Genomic DNA, 17,165 nt, shown 5'->3' on the forward strand with positions numbered 1-17,165 from the left:
ACAACGCGGATGGAAACAGACCGGGGAAACGATAAGCTACGATCACGTGCAACAGCTCTTCCCCCGCATTGCCTCACCTGTTTTTTTCTTCCATCTCGGTCATTCCGGAACGCTGTCTATCTTTCATTCATATTTATTGAAAGATTGTTATAATGGTAAGCTTCTCGCCTATCGTGTTTGATTCATGGAACTAATGGATGGTAGGCTCCAACAGAAAGCAACAAGCGCTTGGCCTTGGCCATCATCGATTTCCTTGGCTCCAGCCTGAAAGATGGCACCCTCACCGCTGACGATGCCGAGTCAATTGAGATTGCTCAGTCTTGTATCGCGGATACCTTCAAGGTTGACCCCACCGATGAGGCTGCTGTGAAGGATGCCGTGGGCGGACAATCGTTGGTCGGAATCTACAGCGTCTACGAGAAGCTGCGCAATAAGTCAACCCCGCAGTCGACCGCAGGAGCTCAGACTGCCCAGGCAGAGAAGCCCAAGGTCGGTGTGCCCACACCGGAATCCGATAAGTTGAAGTCCGAGGGCAATGCTCTCATGGCTAAGAAGGACTACGCCGGCGCCATTGCGCAATACACCAAGGCCCTCGAGATCGCCCCGGCCAACCCCATCTATCTCTCCAACCGCGCCGCCGCGTTTTCCGCTTCGGGCCAGCACGAGAAGGCTGCTACCGATGCTGAGGTTGCTGCCACCGCCGATCCCAAGTACTCCAAGGCGTGGAGCCGCTTGGGTCTCGCTCGCTTCGATATGGGTGACTACCATGCCGCCAAGGAGGCATACGAGAAGGGTATTGAGGCAGAGGGCAACGGTGGCAGTGATGCCATGAAGCGTGGCTTGGAGACATCGACACGCAAGCTTGAAGAGAGCAGCCGGACCACCGAGCCTCCATCTGAGGAGTTGGACACTGCTCCTGGTGCCTCGCGTGGTGGTGGCGGTGGCATGCCTGATCTGTCTTCCCTCGCTAGCATGCTCGGTGGTGGAGGCGGCGGTGGTGCTGGTGGTATGCCCGATCTGGGCTCCCTGATGAGCAACCCTATGTTCTCCAGCATGGCACAAAACCTCATGAGCAACCCCGATATGCTTGGCAACCTGATGAGCAACCCCCGTCTCCGCCAGATGGCCGAAAGCTTTGGCCAGGGTGGTGGCATGCCTGACATGTCCAGCCTGATGAGCGATCCTAACATCGCGGATATGTAAGTCTATGAAATATCCCCAGGACTTGGCTTCAAAAATTTCATTACTGACAATTGGATTACAGGGCTAAGAACATGATGGGTGGCGGTGCCGGTCCCGGTGCTGGTGCTGGTGACCAGAAGTAAATCTCTGGTTCAATGATTGATGCCATGAAATTGAAAGACGCAATCTGATATACCATCTAGCAAATTCACTTTTCAAAGCGTTCCTTAGAAAGAAAAAAAAGTCGCTTCTTTTCCTCTTGGGCGTGTCTCCACTATTAGATACAGCTCTGGCCATGTTTACCTCGATCAAATGTCGATTGAGAATATCCAGAGTCCATCTATTTGTACCGTATTTGATGTAACCCGCCAAGTGCATGTGGGAAATCAGGAATCGCCTATTTTACCTGGTTTATCTCGTCGTTCTCCTTCTCATCCACTAGATCAAGGATTGTAAAGGTCATTTGTAAATGAGATGTTTTTCTATCTGATTAACCCTCGCCATCTTCTTGATGACTGCTTGTTCAGGCCTCCCGCCTGAGATCAGACCTCATTCGGGGCCTAAAGAAATCCTAGTTTGTTCAATATAACTGCAGTTCTACCTTTCTTCATTCTTTCTTGGGAGCCCAAGACTATATAATTAGCTATACCAAGCGTATAATCCTGGAGTCCTGCGATTGCAGCTCTGCTGGCACCTGATTCGGGTCGCGAAGGCCTCGAGGTTGTTGCCGGGGATGGCCACCATAAAAGAGAAAGACAGATGACCTCTAGAAATCACACTTATATATTGATCAGACGAAGCGAGAGATCTTGAGGCAGCCATCACATGGAGCCAAACAGTGCAGGAGCCCCGTGTATGCAAGGTTATCATCCAAACAAGCCCATCAGATGAGCCTGTCGTTCCTGTTTCTACTGCAGGAGTTTCTCTGGCAACACTCGAGTCACTGGTGAGCCTCATCGCGAATCACGACAAGCCGGTTCCAGTTCCCATCTATTGATTGTTTCGATCCTCGTCGAGGCACGCCAAGAAAGACATCTTCTGTTCCTCGACATTGCCATCAATCCGGACCTCAGAATTCAGCGGAGTAATGGTTTGGAAGGGATACAAATAAGAAAAGCCAGCACATACATGCCTTACAATTATATGAATTCCCTATCGGCGTTCAATTCCTCTGCAAACAGTCCCGCTTGCATACATCCAGGAAGTCAGAGATATATATCTTGTTACAGTCGGGTCAAGTCAAGGTAGAGCTTATGGCAAAAGTTTTTAGTTTAGAAATGTCTGTTTATATATATTTACATGATTTTCAGGATCCTCATATGTTGGTGACCTATTCCGGCCCCAACAGAAACCAAAACCAACAACCCAATGCAGTCATACACGGTGGCGAGGGGAGAGTTGAAACAAAATGCACAAAGACGCCAGGAGAACACCTCAAGAACCAGAGAAATGCCATCAGATAAAATCCAACGCGTCCTAGTCTATGGGAAGGATGGATCATTCAAATCTGAGCGGACTGAGCCGTAAGTCGTCAGAGTAAGACTTGAGGCAAAATGTCAGACTAAATGAAACATTAATACATGAAGAAAGGAAAATCGATTACCCAGCGAAGGCCCGAATTCGCAATCACTGGAACAGGCATAACCGTAACAGGTGCCAGGATCCACCTGGCTTGATATCAAACAGTTGTATTGTACAGTTGAAAGGGGTGGAGTGGAAGTCAAGATGCAAGGAGTTGAGGTCCACGAGGGAGTGTGCCCACGATAAGATAGAGAAAGGTGTGGCAGTATAGAATGTAGAGGGATAGATTGCCCTTTTAGATGTAGTCACGGGCAGCCTTCTGCAGCTCGATCAATCTCCAGCCACGAGTTTCGGGGTTGTTGACTTCATCAGGAATACGAGTCAATCCGATGGCGTAGGTGACCAGCTGCACCTTGTCATCTGTACCAGCGGCAAGCTCACCGGTCTTGATCTTGCGGTAGACGTGAATCTCCTGTGTACGGCAAGTGACGACAAACACGGGAATGTCACCGGGGTCCAAGATACGGGCGTGAGAGATATCCACACCACGGATGTCCAAAATGCGGCCATCCGACTTGAGTCCGGCAGTGGTGTATTGCTTTGCGAGAGCAGCGTAGACGTGGAACTGGGCATCTGAAAGCCAGAGCTTGAGTGTCTCAACATCTCCCTTGACATAAGCGTCGAGGACCTCTGGCAACATGTAGTCACGCATTTCGCGCAGGAAAGGCTCCATCTGGAAGTTGGGATCAATCTCCCGGAACTTCTTGATGACCATGGCGGTCTCGTTTTCGGCGAAGAAGCCAGCAACACGATCGGAGATGCTGCGTGCTGTGCTGATTAGGGGGTTTTCGGACTCCTGGTAGTTCTCCTTGATTGTGAAGAGCTTCTGCATCAATGGGTTGGAATCCTTGAAGTCTTTCCAGGAATCTTTCCAGGCGGAATCTTTGTGGAGAGTGATGTTGGTACCGGCACTAGAGATAGCTCAGTCAGAAACACCAAAAATAAAAACTTGTGATCATCGAAACTTACTTGGGGTCTTCGACTCGATCCTCAACACGAACAGACTTTCCAGACTTGAGATCTTGCTCCTCTCGACGCTGTCGCTGCTTGCGACGTTCCTCCTTCTCGACCCAACCACCGTAGCGTGAGCTGCTGCCATCATCAATGGCGTCCTTCACACTCTTATATGCTTCGGTTTCCCGAACGGGTCTCGTGGCCTTCTCGAGGCCCTCTCCGGTTGCGTTGACACCTTTTCGGACGCCCTTCACAACACTGGTATTCCATGTCCAAGCAGCTCCCTTTCCAATGACTTGACCGGTTGTCTTGATGGCTGTGGAGGTTTTGGAGGACGTAGCATTTGATGCAGCCTCGTAGGCAGCGCGCGCACGTCTCACGTTCTCATTCTCGGTGAACTGGTGAGCGGAGGACGCCAGAGCTTTAGTGGACTCCTCCCATTCCTTGGAGGCCTTGAATTCGCTCTGCAGGGTCTCACGGAACACCTGCCAAGGAGACTTGTCTCCATGGGGTGGTGGCGGAACCTTCTCTTCGTTCTTCTCTTTTTTCTCCTCCTTGGACTCCTCGCCCTGGGTTTCGGACTTTTGGTCCTCGCTCTGCTTTCCTTCCTGTTGCTTTTGCTGTTGCTGCCAAAGGGAAGTTGCGGAGTGGAATGACCGGGTCAAAGGGAGAGCGGCGAACGGCGAGACAAGTTGAGAAACGGGGTGGGAAGGGGAGTGAAGGATGGCTCGTTGGCTCTTAGCGGATTGAGTGAATGGTTGAGCTGAGACGGTCGAATATGATCCGGCGCGAGACAACCGCTGAGATGATGCTCTGACGGACGGTGCCTGGGACCGCAAGGAAACGGCTCGTGCCGCAGACATCTTGGCCGGAATCATGCTCTGGAGCGTTGATGCGATGAGATAACAAAATAGAATTAAATATGAGGGTGGAGGAAAGATGAATTCCAGCCCAGCCTGGACGCGATATGAAGAAGGTGATGGGGAGAGGCAAAGATCTCGGGGAAGGGAAAAAGTGCAGATGCCAAGACTTCGAAAAACTTCCAGCGTTTCCCTTCGGTCCGACAACGGCTCTACACCACCCGCGCCTTGTGGTCATCTCGGCACTTTGCATTGGTGATTTGTGTTCAATTGATTAGTTGTTTATAATTCACTGCTGCTTTACTTATTCGCTACCCGTCCTTTCTCGCAAATCCCGGCCACCACGATGAGCTCCTTTTCGATGAGGACGTTGACCAAGGCCTTGCCCTCAGTGTGCCGCCAATCTCAACCTCGAACCTCCTCCTTGAACATCACACGTCTATTCTCCCAGCAAAGCACACGTCCTGCGCGCAATGATGGCAGCGAGATTGAGAAGCAGATGCTGAACCAAGAACCCGAGACACCTTCCGGTTCCGCGTCGCCACTTTCTGCAATCACACAAATGATGCAGGGCAAGAGATCTGGCGCACCGCCCTCGCGCGGTAGGTCTGACTACTCCAGGATGGCCGAAAGCCTTGAAGCCGACATGATCAAGAATCCCTACGCCGACCGAGCTCCTCCCCACCACCTGCACGTCTACTGCCACAAGCACAACACAATCCTCACCTTGACACGACCAAACGGCAACCCTCTTCTGTCCATTGGATGTGGTCAAATTGGTTTCCGCAAAGCCGGTCGCTCTGGCTTTGACCCAGCATACCAATTGTCTGCTCATTTCATGACCCAGATTCAGGAAAAGGGCTTCCTGCTGGAGATCGAGCGGTTGGAGGTTATCTTCCGTGGGTTTGGAAAGGGCCGTGAGGCGTTTACAAAGGTCCTCTTGGGCAACGAGGGACGACACGTCCGGGGACTTGTTGCGCGAGTGTCCGACTCCACTCGACTGAAGTTCGGTGGTACTCGCAGCAGACACGTGCGTAGACTGGGTTGATCTCCCTTCACAGGAGAGACCGTGTTTTTGTTTTAGGTTGGCTGCTTGTGTGCGGCACTGTACTGGATTGCATTGTGCGGAGAGACCACGGCAGTCCTTTTTGTGTTTTTATCTACATGGCGTGCCTGTTGCCATCTATTCTCTGTATATTAGAAATATCATGACAGGACTACACAAAAACCATCTGCAAGACCCCTGTAAATGGATACTGCCATAATAAAATCCGGGGAATTAGCAAATCTCCGAAGCTGTTTAGGAGGATGCGCAAGCTGCAGTGTATTGAATGGAAGAATTACCAAATGCGGTATAGCGCCCATCATCCTGTCGATCACGTTCTCGATTCACCCGCGACACATGTGCTTCTGCTTCAACTCTTATCCTTGTGGCTTCTTGTTTTCTGCGATCTAGCATTGTGATTTTATTCAAGCTTATTTGCAGTTCTATCCACTAAACCAAACGAGCCACTCTAACTTCATACTGAGCTACTGCCTGTTGCATGCAAGCTGCCCTTCCCCGCGAAATCTGACGGCGCACCTATCCACTGCTGCGGAGATTTGAGACGGACGGCTTGATGATTGCTAGAGACGTTCGACTGGGCCGTCCAAAACCGTTTGGATGCACCCTCTAAACCCTTTCCTCCGTGCCTTCTTTCGAAGCACTGTTCCTGGCCAGTGTATACCGGTCGAGAATCATGTAGGTGGATGTTGTGAATCTGTTGTCGGATCATCCGGAGTGTCTAATTGGTGTTTCGTGTGCTTCCCAGGTCTTGCTTGTTCCAACGACAGAATCTCTCATCGGTTCACGCGACCGGGAGTCCAACCTGCTATATTCCGATCTTGTCGCGTCAGAGGAGTTTCTAGGGAGCCATGTGCTTCGCATCCCAATTCATACCGGCTCTGCGAATTCCAAAGAGGAGAATAATGTGCGCGAAAACCGAGGGAAGGCAAAGCAGGTGACCACATTCAATGGGAGGACGGTGATCATCAAGGACAACTCAGTATACAGCAACAAAGGTGAGAGCCCTTACCGATGAATGCGCTCACCCGAATATGTTAGCTAATATAGGTAAATTTCTATCAGGATTCAAGTCACTCACACAAGCTCAACTGCTTTCCGACGTGCTTTATTACACTCCATCCAGCGACTCGCGGCCATGGCTGATTTACTACATCTCGCGCCCGTTGATCGGAACATATGACCCTGGGAAGATCTTACCAGCCGCAGTCCCTGGGACTGACACCAGGATCGCACCAATACCCCCGGACAAGAAATATGGAAACGGAGATTCAATTGGGACTCCACCAAAACAAGAGATCAAATCATTTGGGGAACTGCTAGCAAACTACCCGATGATAGCTAGACAAATGCATCCGGGCCTGGAAAGATTATTCAAAGAATTTGGAAAGGAACTTGGTAAACCACTGCCGCCTCCTCCTTCACGATCGCCATCTGCATCCGGCATTGAACGCGTTCACAAGCTGTCCCGCACCGAGTCTTGGACAGACGAAAGCTCTTCCATCCGCAGCTGGTCGTCACGCAGTAGAGGGCGACTGCCCTTCAACTCTGAGGAATACTTTGAGGATGACGAAGACCTCATGCGTCGAAGCTTGGAAACTGCGGTGACTGCTGCTATTGATCTTTTCCGCCTTGTTGACAAGCAGCAATTATCGTTGCTCGGTGCGACTACTGACCTCACTGGTCCTCTAGTGGAGCGACTAATAGAACGTTATGTTGCCGAACAAGTCCATGAGCCGCTGCTTTTCCCTCGTCTCTGTTCGTTCCGCCAGCCAGAGGACACAGAGCTGGATGCCCGCATCCGCCAGATGGAGAGCATCGATGTGTCCCAAGTCGGAATATCCGTTGAAGGTGGACACGAAGGGAAGCGAGAATTGATTCGCCGACTTGGGCGAGCCGTGGAAGAATTTCGGAAGATGAACGAGGCTCGATGTCCCCATGATATGCTGAACACCCTCCTTGGGACAGTGAAGGTCATCTCCTTCCCTGGAAGTTATGATCAAATGGACGGCACGCCCTCTGAAAAGGGAACTTCTTCTGTCACGATTAACGCTGATGTCTTGGTGTCATTGTTGCTTATTGTTGTCATACGTTCTCAAGTACGGCATCTACAAGCTCGATTGTTGTACATGCAGCACTTTATCTACATCGACGACGTTGATAATGGCGAGATGGGGTATGCTTTAAGCACATTTGAAGCTGTTTTGATGTATCTCGTAACCGACTCCGCCGGGCTACGGCGCGCCAGCGCTCGCAACAGACGTTTGTGGCAAGCAACGAAGGCTGGCAAAATATCGGATATGAAATCTATACTGGAACCGAACGAGGATCACGAATCAATAGACGACACGACTCCGCCGGAACCGGAGCGAAAGTCTGTACTGTTCCAAACAGATGAAGCTGAGGAGTTGGATGATCTCCCTCTTGAGAACTCTTACACGGGTCATACGAATGGCGACTCATACCGGGATGAAGCTGTTGTCGATGCACCGCCGCTATCCCATGTGTTTCCATTCCAAACTTGGGATGATCCTTCGATTATCCAAGAATCTCACCCGCACCGCCCAATCAAGAAGGTCTCAATGGACGTTCGCAGCTTATCGGAATCATCAGGTATCTCATTCATCTCCAGGACCGCAACCCTCGGGTCCATGGCCAGTGGGATTGACGGTGACAGTTCGATTGAGACCTTGACAAAAACCCAAGATCCTACTGGTCATTCCATACCGATGATGGCAGTAGAGGCCCGTCAGGCTGAGGCTTTGAAGTACCTGTTGACTCTAGAAGAATACTACCCCTCGGAAGAAATCATCCAAGACACCAACGTCGATGGGACCACGCTATTAAATGCTGCGGTGCAACTCGCACACACTGAGATAGTCAATATCCTCTTGGACTTCCTATTTTCAAAGACAGATACAAGCGTGGTTGCATTTTACTTGGCCAAAGCCGACGTCCACGGTCGCACTGTTGCCCATTACCTTTTCAGCACACCCTCGCTGCTAGGGAGACTTGGTAGCATCATCCCATGGCGACAACAAGACAAGCATGGACAGACACCGCTCTTTGCACTCTGTCGATCGTATGACCACCCAGAATACAAATCAATGGTTCAAACCGCTTTGACTGCAGCGCAATGGGCACAAGGTGACAACAAACCGCTTCAGCTTGATAACCATGTCGATATCAAGGGTAACACACTGCTGCATATCGTTGGTGATCCTGAGATTACCCGGCGCATATTGCAGGAGAGCGATTGCGATCCCAACGCGACCAACGACAAGAGATTTACGCCATTGATGATGGCCAGCAAATACGGGCGAGTTGATCAAGTTCGCATTCTCTTCTTAGACCCAAGAGTCGACGTTCATATCAAAGAAGCGCGTGGTTTAACAGCTGTGGAATTGGCTAAAGATGATGAGGTGCGAAATCGCATTGATGACTTGATCCTGTTGTCTCATCCTCCATCGGCTTGCGGAGATCCTTCGGGCCGTGTCACAACGGTCGTGCGATCGTATTTCGTCGAGGACGCAACCGTGCGCTTCATCCTCAAATCCGGCGCGCCCTTTCCTCCCTCTGAAACTATGGCATCCTCGCGGCCCGGATCGACAACATACACCGTTACGACCTGCCGCCGTAATTTCTCCGACTTTGAGAATTTGGCTAAATGGCTTGCAGTGGAACATCCAGCATCTTACATGCCGTCTCTCTCGGATTTCCGGAACCCATTCCAGATCCACTCGAAGCCATCGCGGTCTGTACTCCATGATCTCCAGGAAAGGCTGGACCGGTTCCTGAAGACGCTTCTCGCCCATCCAACCTTTTCAACTCACGAAATGCTGTGGGAGTTCTTCCTCGTTCCTGAACTTCAGCCTGAGATGGTGGCCGACCGGTCGCACCGCAAGGCTGCCGTGCTCACGGAGACCATCGCGGACGAATACGCTCCGGTCTCACTAGAGGGCATGCGCGACACAGAACAGTTCATCACCCACGCCCAGGAGATGGTGCGCGGTGTACATGTCAACACGCGTTCCCTGATTCGCCGCGGGCACGCATTGCAGAATGCAACATCCGATCTCGCTGATGCGGTGATGATATGCTCATCTGTCCTTGCTACCCTCCGGGCGCCCACCAATGTACTTCCAGTCTCACACATCGAGGCCTTTGCTCGTTACGCCAGCTACCTATCGACCTCTCGGTCCGACTCCTCTCCTCTCCTCCAGTATTTGGCAGCCCTTTCCTCGGTCGACAACACGACAGCTGCAATTCTCATCTCTTTATCCCGTCCACTAACCCTCATGTCCTCCCTCTCTTCAACAAACCGCCATATCTCTCGCTCTCGCTCCTCTCTCCTCTCTTCCTCCCTCCCCCGCAAATTCAATATAAACCTACCAGGCTTCGAAGAGTCTCGCCAAAAGTCTGTCCGTGACCTCGAACAGAAGATTCGCGATGGCGAATCCGAGTCCACTCGACTGGCCAAGGAGATCTCGTGGAACAAGGATGTCGTGGTTGGCGAACTCGCCGGCTGGACATCATGGCGGGAAAAGGTCGGGCGTGAGGCCATCCGAGCATTTGTCAAGGATACCCTTGTACGGGAAAAGGAGCGCGGCAAACGCCTTGAACGGTGTTTGCGCAGTGTACGCGATATGAATGCATGAAGATGAAGATGCCATATCCGGATAGATCTCAAGTACTTTTCTTTTTGTGTTTCTTTCTACTTTCTACCTGTACATCTCATGGCGAACATGTGTTCGAGAATGTTGCTTATGTGTTGCTTTTTAATTGTCGGTTTTATGTCTGAAGCGTCTCCTGGACTGGAATAGCGAGGCGCGTGGAGGTGGGACTTCCCCTTTGTTTTTTTTTGTAGCTCAGACAATGAAATATAATGATCATTGATTTCTTGCCCCAGTCACTTAGGCCTAATAGGGAGGGGCGATGCCACAGGGCTGTCCTGGCTCCATTTTGTCACTTCCTGTCTAACTGAATCCTCTCTGTACTTGAAGCCCAACATTTGTAAGAGCATTAAATACACCGATAGGTTTGGTAACTACGCTGTAAGGTAATAATAAGAATAGTTGGCCCGTATATCTTATTGTCTTTTAATCTTTCTAGTGGTCCTTACGGCATTCGTGATGGTCCCTAAAAGTCCTCGTAGGTCTTTAGATATCAAAACACAGCCAGTTGACGCCACGGGCATATGTTCACATAATTATTCGTCATTGCATACAATACCTCCATTGTTCCTGTTCGCTTTCTGTTCAATCTATCTCGCGTATCCTAGCTTCACAATCCACCTAATGAAATGGATCCGATTGAGGTAACTAGTCACCTGGTTGGTACCTGCTTTGTCAGGCCTTACCTAGCTATACGCAGCTTCCTGTTTAGCCGTAGAGAATCAATGGTTCCTTCTCGTCTCTCCTCTACGAGAATCGGTGTGTTTGCTCGAACTGGTACATCTCATAGCTCTCGGGTTCTTGATTGTGTGGCTACCAAATCACCATGTCCTTTCAGCCGAACCCCAGACCAATCTTCACGGGCTACAGGCCGCCTCGCTTGTATACAGAGCTCAGGGTCGGCAGTGGTCGTGTCATTCCCACAGAATTCATTCCTCCAAGCCCAGATGATACGCCGCGATCATTGTTCCCCCATTGCTCTAAAGTGACAGTGGCCGAGCGAGTCCATCGATTCATTCGCATCACCCCCAACAACCGATCCGTTGAGAACGAATTCCTCATCTATACGGACGGTGCATGCTTCGAAAACGGCAGTATAAACGCCAAAGCAGGATGTTCCTTTGTTTTCAACGATTCTACATCCGGCTTCGCACGCTTCGCTCTCGAGTACAAAGGACCCACAGGTCAACAGCACATGCAGACAAACAACCGCGCTGAAATCCGCGCCATCATTGCAGCGCTGCGATATCGAGACTGGGCTGCGGAAGGATTCACTCGTTTGGTTATTGCAACAGACTCGAAATATGTGGTCGAGGGCATCACGAGCTGGATATGGGATTGGCTGCGGTGGGGTTGGGTCACGACTGCCGGGGAACCGGTTAGGAATCGAGATCTGTGGGAGTGTCTTCTTGGGGAAGTGGAAATGTGGCAAGAGAGAGGGTTGACTGTTCAGTTCTGGTGGATTCCGAGAGAGTTGAACATGAAGGCGGATCGTCATGCTAAATCGGTGGCACTTATGGAGAGACATGTTCTCTTTACCGATATCCCTGGTATCGTCTAGGGCTCTATCTAGAGGCAGATCCTTCATTTCTGTGCTGGAACTCATGATAGCCGAAGGAAAGGAGAATGCATCAACTGGGATCAGCACACCAAAGAACAAGGCTCGGTCCACCAAAAGCGCAAATGAAACAACGCAGTGAGTCTATGAACCCAGTCTCTTGGGTATTACTTCTGTATATCTTAGTACTTTCACATCAAGTGATGAGCAATTGAATTTGTATTGTTAGGGCTATTTCTTCTCTTCAACTGACCATCTGTACTTTCGTAAGATAATTATGCTTCACTAAGCCATGCATTTCCCCAGTGAATGGTATTTGCCTGGGCCATGCACAATCAAAGGTGTGAGTACAGGACTGTTAGTGTTTGCTGCAGTTTAAAACTTGGTATCTCCCAACTTCGTGGTCGGATTTGTATACAATGAACAATTGGATTAATAAAAAAAAAAGCATTGGGAAGACTGGGACACTATACATAATGAATAAGAGGTGTCAGCAAAAGAAATCCAGTCCAAGAACATGAACTTCCAAAGACATTAATGGTAAAGGGGAAATCTAAGATAAGGAATAGTGCACTAGTCACGAATGGAACCTGAATATATCCCAATCTTTCAGGTTTGAGCCAATACCCGCCCCCTCCCAAAATAAAAACCAAGCCAACAGCCCACTACATGCCACCAACAGTCAGAGCTGGCTGAAAGGAAAAGGAGCAGGGGGGACAGAAGTCCATTGGGGCTCATTTTCAGCGGAAAGGTCCACCAACACTGGAGAAACGGGGGAAGTGGGGGTCATCGATCCAACAGAGCGGATAGTTCTCGAGTGAGCCATCCTCGAAGCCTCCGCGTCATTGAACATCCGAGATGCAGCCTGCAAGACACCTGCACTGGACGGACGACTCGATGCACCAGAAGCAGCATTCGACCGACGTGTATATACCTGCGAGTTGCGGGATGTCGATGGGCCAGTGGGACTTTGAGGGTGGTGCGAGTTTGAAGATTGACTAACAAGCGAAAACGTCTCAGTGCCAGCAGAGGTAGTCCAAATCTGGTAAGATCCAGCCGGTGGGACGATGGATGACGAGATTGATGCTCTTGATGTTGTGACTGATGAACGCTGTCCCGAGCTGCTTGTCTGAGTCCGATCCGACGGTGTGCTAGCAGTCGTAGTCCACATCTGAGATGATCCCGAGGATGGGACGACCGATGACGAGGTAGACGCTCTCGGCGTCGTGCTTGATGAACGTCGTCCTGAGCTACTCCACTGAGTCTGATCTGACCGCGGCTCGTCGGTGCTTGATTCTTGGGTCAGGATCTGGGTCAAGATGTGTGTATCTGCAGATGAAGAAGCTGCCATATCATATCGCGTGAGATAAGGGCGAGATGGAGACTTGCAGCGGACAATATCGGCGTCGCCAATGATGATGGTCATGGATGGAGACCGACTTCTGTTAAACATGATTGAGCTCCGTTCGGGCTGGATCTCCTTCATGAGGAAGTCATCTAGGGTCCTGCCTGTGTCCTCGGCCAGTGACACTGCGGACTGGTCGAACTGGTCATTTTCGTGACTTCCCTGGCGACGAAGTCGTCGGGCACGGAGTCTTCGTCGAACGTACCACACCAGTAAGTAGATGAGGGCCCCGAGTGTGAGGATTCCGAGAATGGTGGCTGTGGCAATGGCGAGCTTTCCGTAGTCCCCTGATCCCCGTGCACGGAGGGATTCCATGATGGAAGTTGGCAGCGAATGAATATTTTGCTGTCTTGAGGCCGGTGAGTTATAGAGAGAGCCGGACTGTGTTGGATATTCCGGATATAACATTGGCATCAGTGAGCTTCTCAAATACAGCAGGTGCGATGTAGGACGTATGGCAACTGCCGCCGTAAAAACGTAATCTATGGGAGGCGAGACCGAGCACCCGCAACATCATTGTTGGCCCTATATGGATGGTGCATAATGCGCAATTTCATCGCTTCAACGCGTACAACGTGCAATCGTAATTTCTCGAGGTCAACACTCTCACTCTCCCTGTCGCGCGCATTTCGCCTTCTTTCGATGAGCTAACGTTCGACGTCACAATTCTCGACGAGACACTTTTCACCTGCTGTCTCGCATATACAATCAGATCCTTTTAGACTAGAGCTAGAGTTAGTGCCAGTAGGGGTTTTGGTTTACCGAAACGTCATGTTCGTGGAATGTCAACTGATTTGAGTAAGATCGGATCGGGAAACCTGCATCTTGATAGACGTCAACGTCGCGGGTGCATTGTAGAGTACAACCGGCATTGCAGTCCCTGTCTTTGTGACTTTACACGATACTGAGAGTATTGCAATTTGGTTTGGTCACGGGGGCTTTGGAGGCTCATACATAAGCATAGGATTTATGCATAATTATTAATTTAATGTTTAATTAATAATGTACAATATGTTAGTCAGCGGATCAAAAACCAACCGTACATATTTCGGTCTGACATGGCAGTCTCGCTAGAGTCAGCGCTAGTTCCTACTAGCTGGTGATTGGGCCTAGATTCCATTGCGGGGCGGATATTTCCTTCACGGATCCAATACGAAGTATGTGGGAGAGAAAAACTTATCGAGATTTTCCAGATAAACATGAACCTCGGGAGTGATTCGTAATCTAAAATAGAAATCGCCTTTGGATTTTCAATCCGAGGTCGAACGTCGATCTCCCAAGGTTCGATTTCTTTGCCACTCCACTTGGGGATCGGCAGTGTGTATAAAGTGTTCATAACAATCCCCGTCTGACATTCCTTGGCGTTATAAGGTACAGCCACGTCCTTTGAGATATCCCCTGAAAGTAAGCAGTCGATTAATATTACTGGATTTTAAATCACAAAGAGACATGCAACAATGCAAGATAAGGTTGTGGCTATTCATAGTTTGACTCTACAGTCCGAAACCCATAAGTGGGCTTCGGCATCGGGTAGTGTTTGTCCGTGTCTCAAATATCGAAGCAAGGTTGGAATGTATTGGATCCATACGGAGTACGGAGTACGTAGAAAGGGGATAGGACGTGATAGGGCATATTTTAAACCGGTCCGGGCTTAGCCAACTTGGGCTTATTTCTCAGCCGTACTTCCGTGGTCTTGGCAAGTCTTTTTTTCACTTTTTTTCCTCTGTTGGGATTCTTGGGATTGGGATGAGATTGGGATGGGATTCGTCAAAGTGCAATAGAGATTTGCAAATATCATAATATAGTTAAAGGCTGATGTTCTCCACCCTCGGGATTGGATTCCGTGCTCCGTTCGTACTCGTATCCTTATTACATCGGTATTGTATCCGATACATTTCAGATTCTCGGGCACGCGACATTTAGCGACTGCATTTAGCTGGTCCCTTCCCCCCCCCCCTGATTGTCCTGTTTGTGTCTTGTTTCGCTTTCGCTGTCTCCAGCGCTTTTTTGGAGGCGTATATCATTAAATAGACACAAATATGGCGAGCACACTCTTTATTCGGGATGCAGAGACACCGGACCTGGGAAAACCGCAGTTAGCGTCCCACGCATGGCTTGAGCCCATTGTAAGTTTACCAGCTACGTGCATCGCGCAACGTCTAATCTCGGGGACAGGTGGTTGTGAGTATCATGGTTGGGTCGTTGATTGTGAACCGTTGCAGAGACTCCAGCTCCAGCAAGATCGATTACACCCTTCTGGAGGAGGGTGCTCATCCCGATGCGCATCTTGCCAACAGCGCGCAGACCAAATCCGAGAATGTATACGGGATCAATATCAAGAATCGGGACTCGTCGCGCTGGGCGCACCACATTCACAGCAGAATCCTGCAGAAACTCCCGTTCTTGGTTGAAATGTTCTACTGGAGTATGAATTACCTGTTCTATTCCGTGACAAAAGCCACCGCGCAGTGGCTCTCTCCTGCCGACATAGGCGTTGTTGCAGTGGCGCGAGGCCATGCCGTCGACGTCCTCAACTTCGAACATAAAACCGCTTCTTGGATATTCCCGATCAACGAAGCCGATTTCCAATCCTTTTTCATCCATAACCATCCCTCGATCTTGACTATGTTCAATCGCATTTATTCATTAATCCATATTCCCGGCACAGTGCTGTGAGTAACTCTCCATCTCTTCACGTCGGGTTCCAAAAGCTAATCAGCTAAAATCACACAGATTCCTCTCCTGGTACTACTACGTCGCCAAAAACCATGCCTCCTTCGCCATCGCCCGCCGCACCATGACACTCGGAAACCTCGCCGCCTTCTTGGTATTCTGCGTCTACCCCCTCATGCCACCCCGACTCCTTCCTGAATCATATGGCTTTTACGATACCGTGCGCCAAGGCAACGCCGAAAGCATTTGGGTCGGTGGAAAATCCGTGAACCAATTCGCCGCCATGCCCAGTCTACACTTTACCTATGCCTTTGTGATCGGGTGTACATTCCTCCACCACTCTGGATTCCTGCAGAGACTCCAACGCAAGCCGACGCAAAAGTCACGTCTGACCGAGTTTGGATTTTTGACACTCGCTATATGCTACCCGATTCTTGTCCTGAGTGTGATCGTTGCTACGGCAAACCACTACTGGCTCGATGCTGTTGTGGCGATTTTCACGGTTACCTTGTCCTACCGCTTCAACAGACTTCTTATCTTGCTACTTCCGATCGAATATGCACTGTGTTGGTGTCTGCGACTGGCAAAGCCGGTTCCTACCACTGGTGACAAAGCTTCGAGATGAACAGAAGCCGAGTGGGGGATTTATATACAATGTGGCCGGCAATGGGCAGTGGCGCATAGTTGGTAAATTAAAAAGATAATGTTAATTTTTCACCAGAGCTATTTGGTTCGAGTTTTTTTTTATTCTCCTGAGGGCATTTATCCAAGTACTAAGCTTGTGCTTGATTGTGGTCAGTTGGGCAGATTTGGGGAGTCAATCCTGGCGCTCCCTTTCCGCACTCACATCAACTTGGTATTACTTACTCCTTCCCATCATTCTTCCGAATATCAAATCTGTGAACTATGAACATTAAAGCTTTAAGGTTGACGGATTGCGATCCACCCGGATATCTCTGGCCAGCCTTGTGGGGCGGATCTTCAGCAACAGATCTGCGTTTGGGCGCCATAAGCGGTTGCGGATTCTTACTTTAGTCTCTTTACATTGAAGACGCTTAATCAAACAATGGAAAATTCATGGCGGGAAACAGAAAAAAATGAAATCCAACGCTCTAAAGTCGAGCTCTTTCCAACACCTTCTACCCCCATCAGACCCGATACCTAGGCACCTTAATTGTTTAGAAGGAAAAGAAAACGAAACTCGATTCAACTCTTT

The 17,165-nt window shown here is 49.9% G+C and overlaps 7 protein-coding genes across 7 annotated transcripts; 5 read left to right on the top strand and 2 right to left on the bottom strand.

The window, feature by feature from the left end:
* Positions 1-152: 152 nt before the first annotated feature.
* N7447_004209 (uncharacterized protein) lies at positions 153-1,325 on the top strand (the record flags this gene model as incomplete). Its single annotated transcript, XM_057228484.1, has 3 exons — positions 153-155; positions 205-1,199; positions 1,265-1,325. 3 exons carry the CDS (start codon positions 153-155, stop codon positions 1,323-1,325), a joined length of 1,059 nt encoding a protein of 352 aa, XP_057087825.1.
* Positions 1,326-2,998: 1,673 nt separating this feature from the next.
* tim44 (protein translocase subunit TIM44) lies at positions 2,999-4,595 on the bottom strand (the record flags this gene model as incomplete). Its single annotated transcript, XM_057228485.1, has 2 exons — positions 2,999-3,674; positions 3,733-4,595. The coding sequence occupies 2 exons, from the start codon at positions 4,593-4,595 to the stop codon at positions 2,999-3,001; spliced, it is 1,539 nt and encodes a 512-aa protein (XP_057087826.1).
* A 328-nt stretch (positions 4,596-4,923) lies between these two features.
* N7447_004211 (mitochondrial 37S ribosomal protein uS11m) lies at positions 4,924-5,625 on the top strand (the record flags this gene model as incomplete). Its single annotated transcript, XM_057228486.1, has 1 exon — positions 4,924-5,625. One exon carries the CDS (start codon positions 4,924-4,926, stop codon positions 5,623-5,625), a length of 702 nt encoding a protein of 233 aa, XP_057087827.1.
* Positions 5,626-6,240: 615 nt separating this feature from the next.
* On the top strand, positions 6,241-10,298 carry N7447_004212 (putative VPS9 domain protein; the record flags this gene model as incomplete). Its single annotated transcript, XM_057228487.1, has 3 exons — positions 6,241-6,318; positions 6,389-6,638; positions 6,706-10,298. 3 exons carry the CDS (start codon positions 6,241-6,243, stop codon positions 10,296-10,298), a joined length of 3,921 nt encoding a protein of 1,306 aa, XP_057087828.1.
* An 841-nt stretch (positions 10,299-11,139) lies between these two features.
* N7447_004213 (uncharacterized protein) lies at positions 11,140-11,874 on the top strand (the record flags this gene model as incomplete). Its single annotated transcript, XM_057228488.1, has 1 exon — positions 11,140-11,874. One exon carries the CDS (start codon positions 11,140-11,142, stop codon positions 11,872-11,874), a length of 735 nt encoding a protein of 244 aa, XP_057087829.1.
* A 679-nt stretch (positions 11,875-12,553) lies between these two features.
* On the bottom strand, positions 12,554-13,591 carry N7447_004214 (uncharacterized protein; the record flags this gene model as incomplete). Its single annotated transcript, XM_057228489.1, has 1 exon — positions 12,554-13,591. One exon carries the CDS (start codon positions 13,589-13,591, stop codon positions 12,554-12,556), a length of 1,038 nt encoding a protein of 345 aa, XP_057087830.1.
* Positions 13,592-15,315: 1,724 nt separating this feature from the next.
* Positions 15,316-16,574, top strand: N7447_004215 (phosphatase PAP2 family protein; the record flags this gene model as incomplete). Its single annotated transcript, XM_057228490.1, has 3 exons — positions 15,316-15,402; positions 15,452-15,948; positions 16,010-16,574. 3 exons carry the CDS (start codon positions 15,316-15,318, stop codon positions 16,572-16,574), a joined length of 1,149 nt encoding a protein of 382 aa, XP_057087831.1.
* Between the last annotated feature and the right edge of the window lie 591 nt (positions 16,575-17,165).

The sequence above is a fragment of the Penicillium robsamsonii genome, assembly GCF_028829455.1.
Source record: "Penicillium robsamsonii strain IBT 29466 chromosome Unknown utg000002l_segment0_segment0, whole genome shotgun sequence".
In the NCBI taxonomy this organism is placed as follows: Eukaryota; Fungi; Ascomycota; class Eurotiomycetes; order Eurotiales; family Aspergillaceae; genus Penicillium; species Penicillium robsamsonii.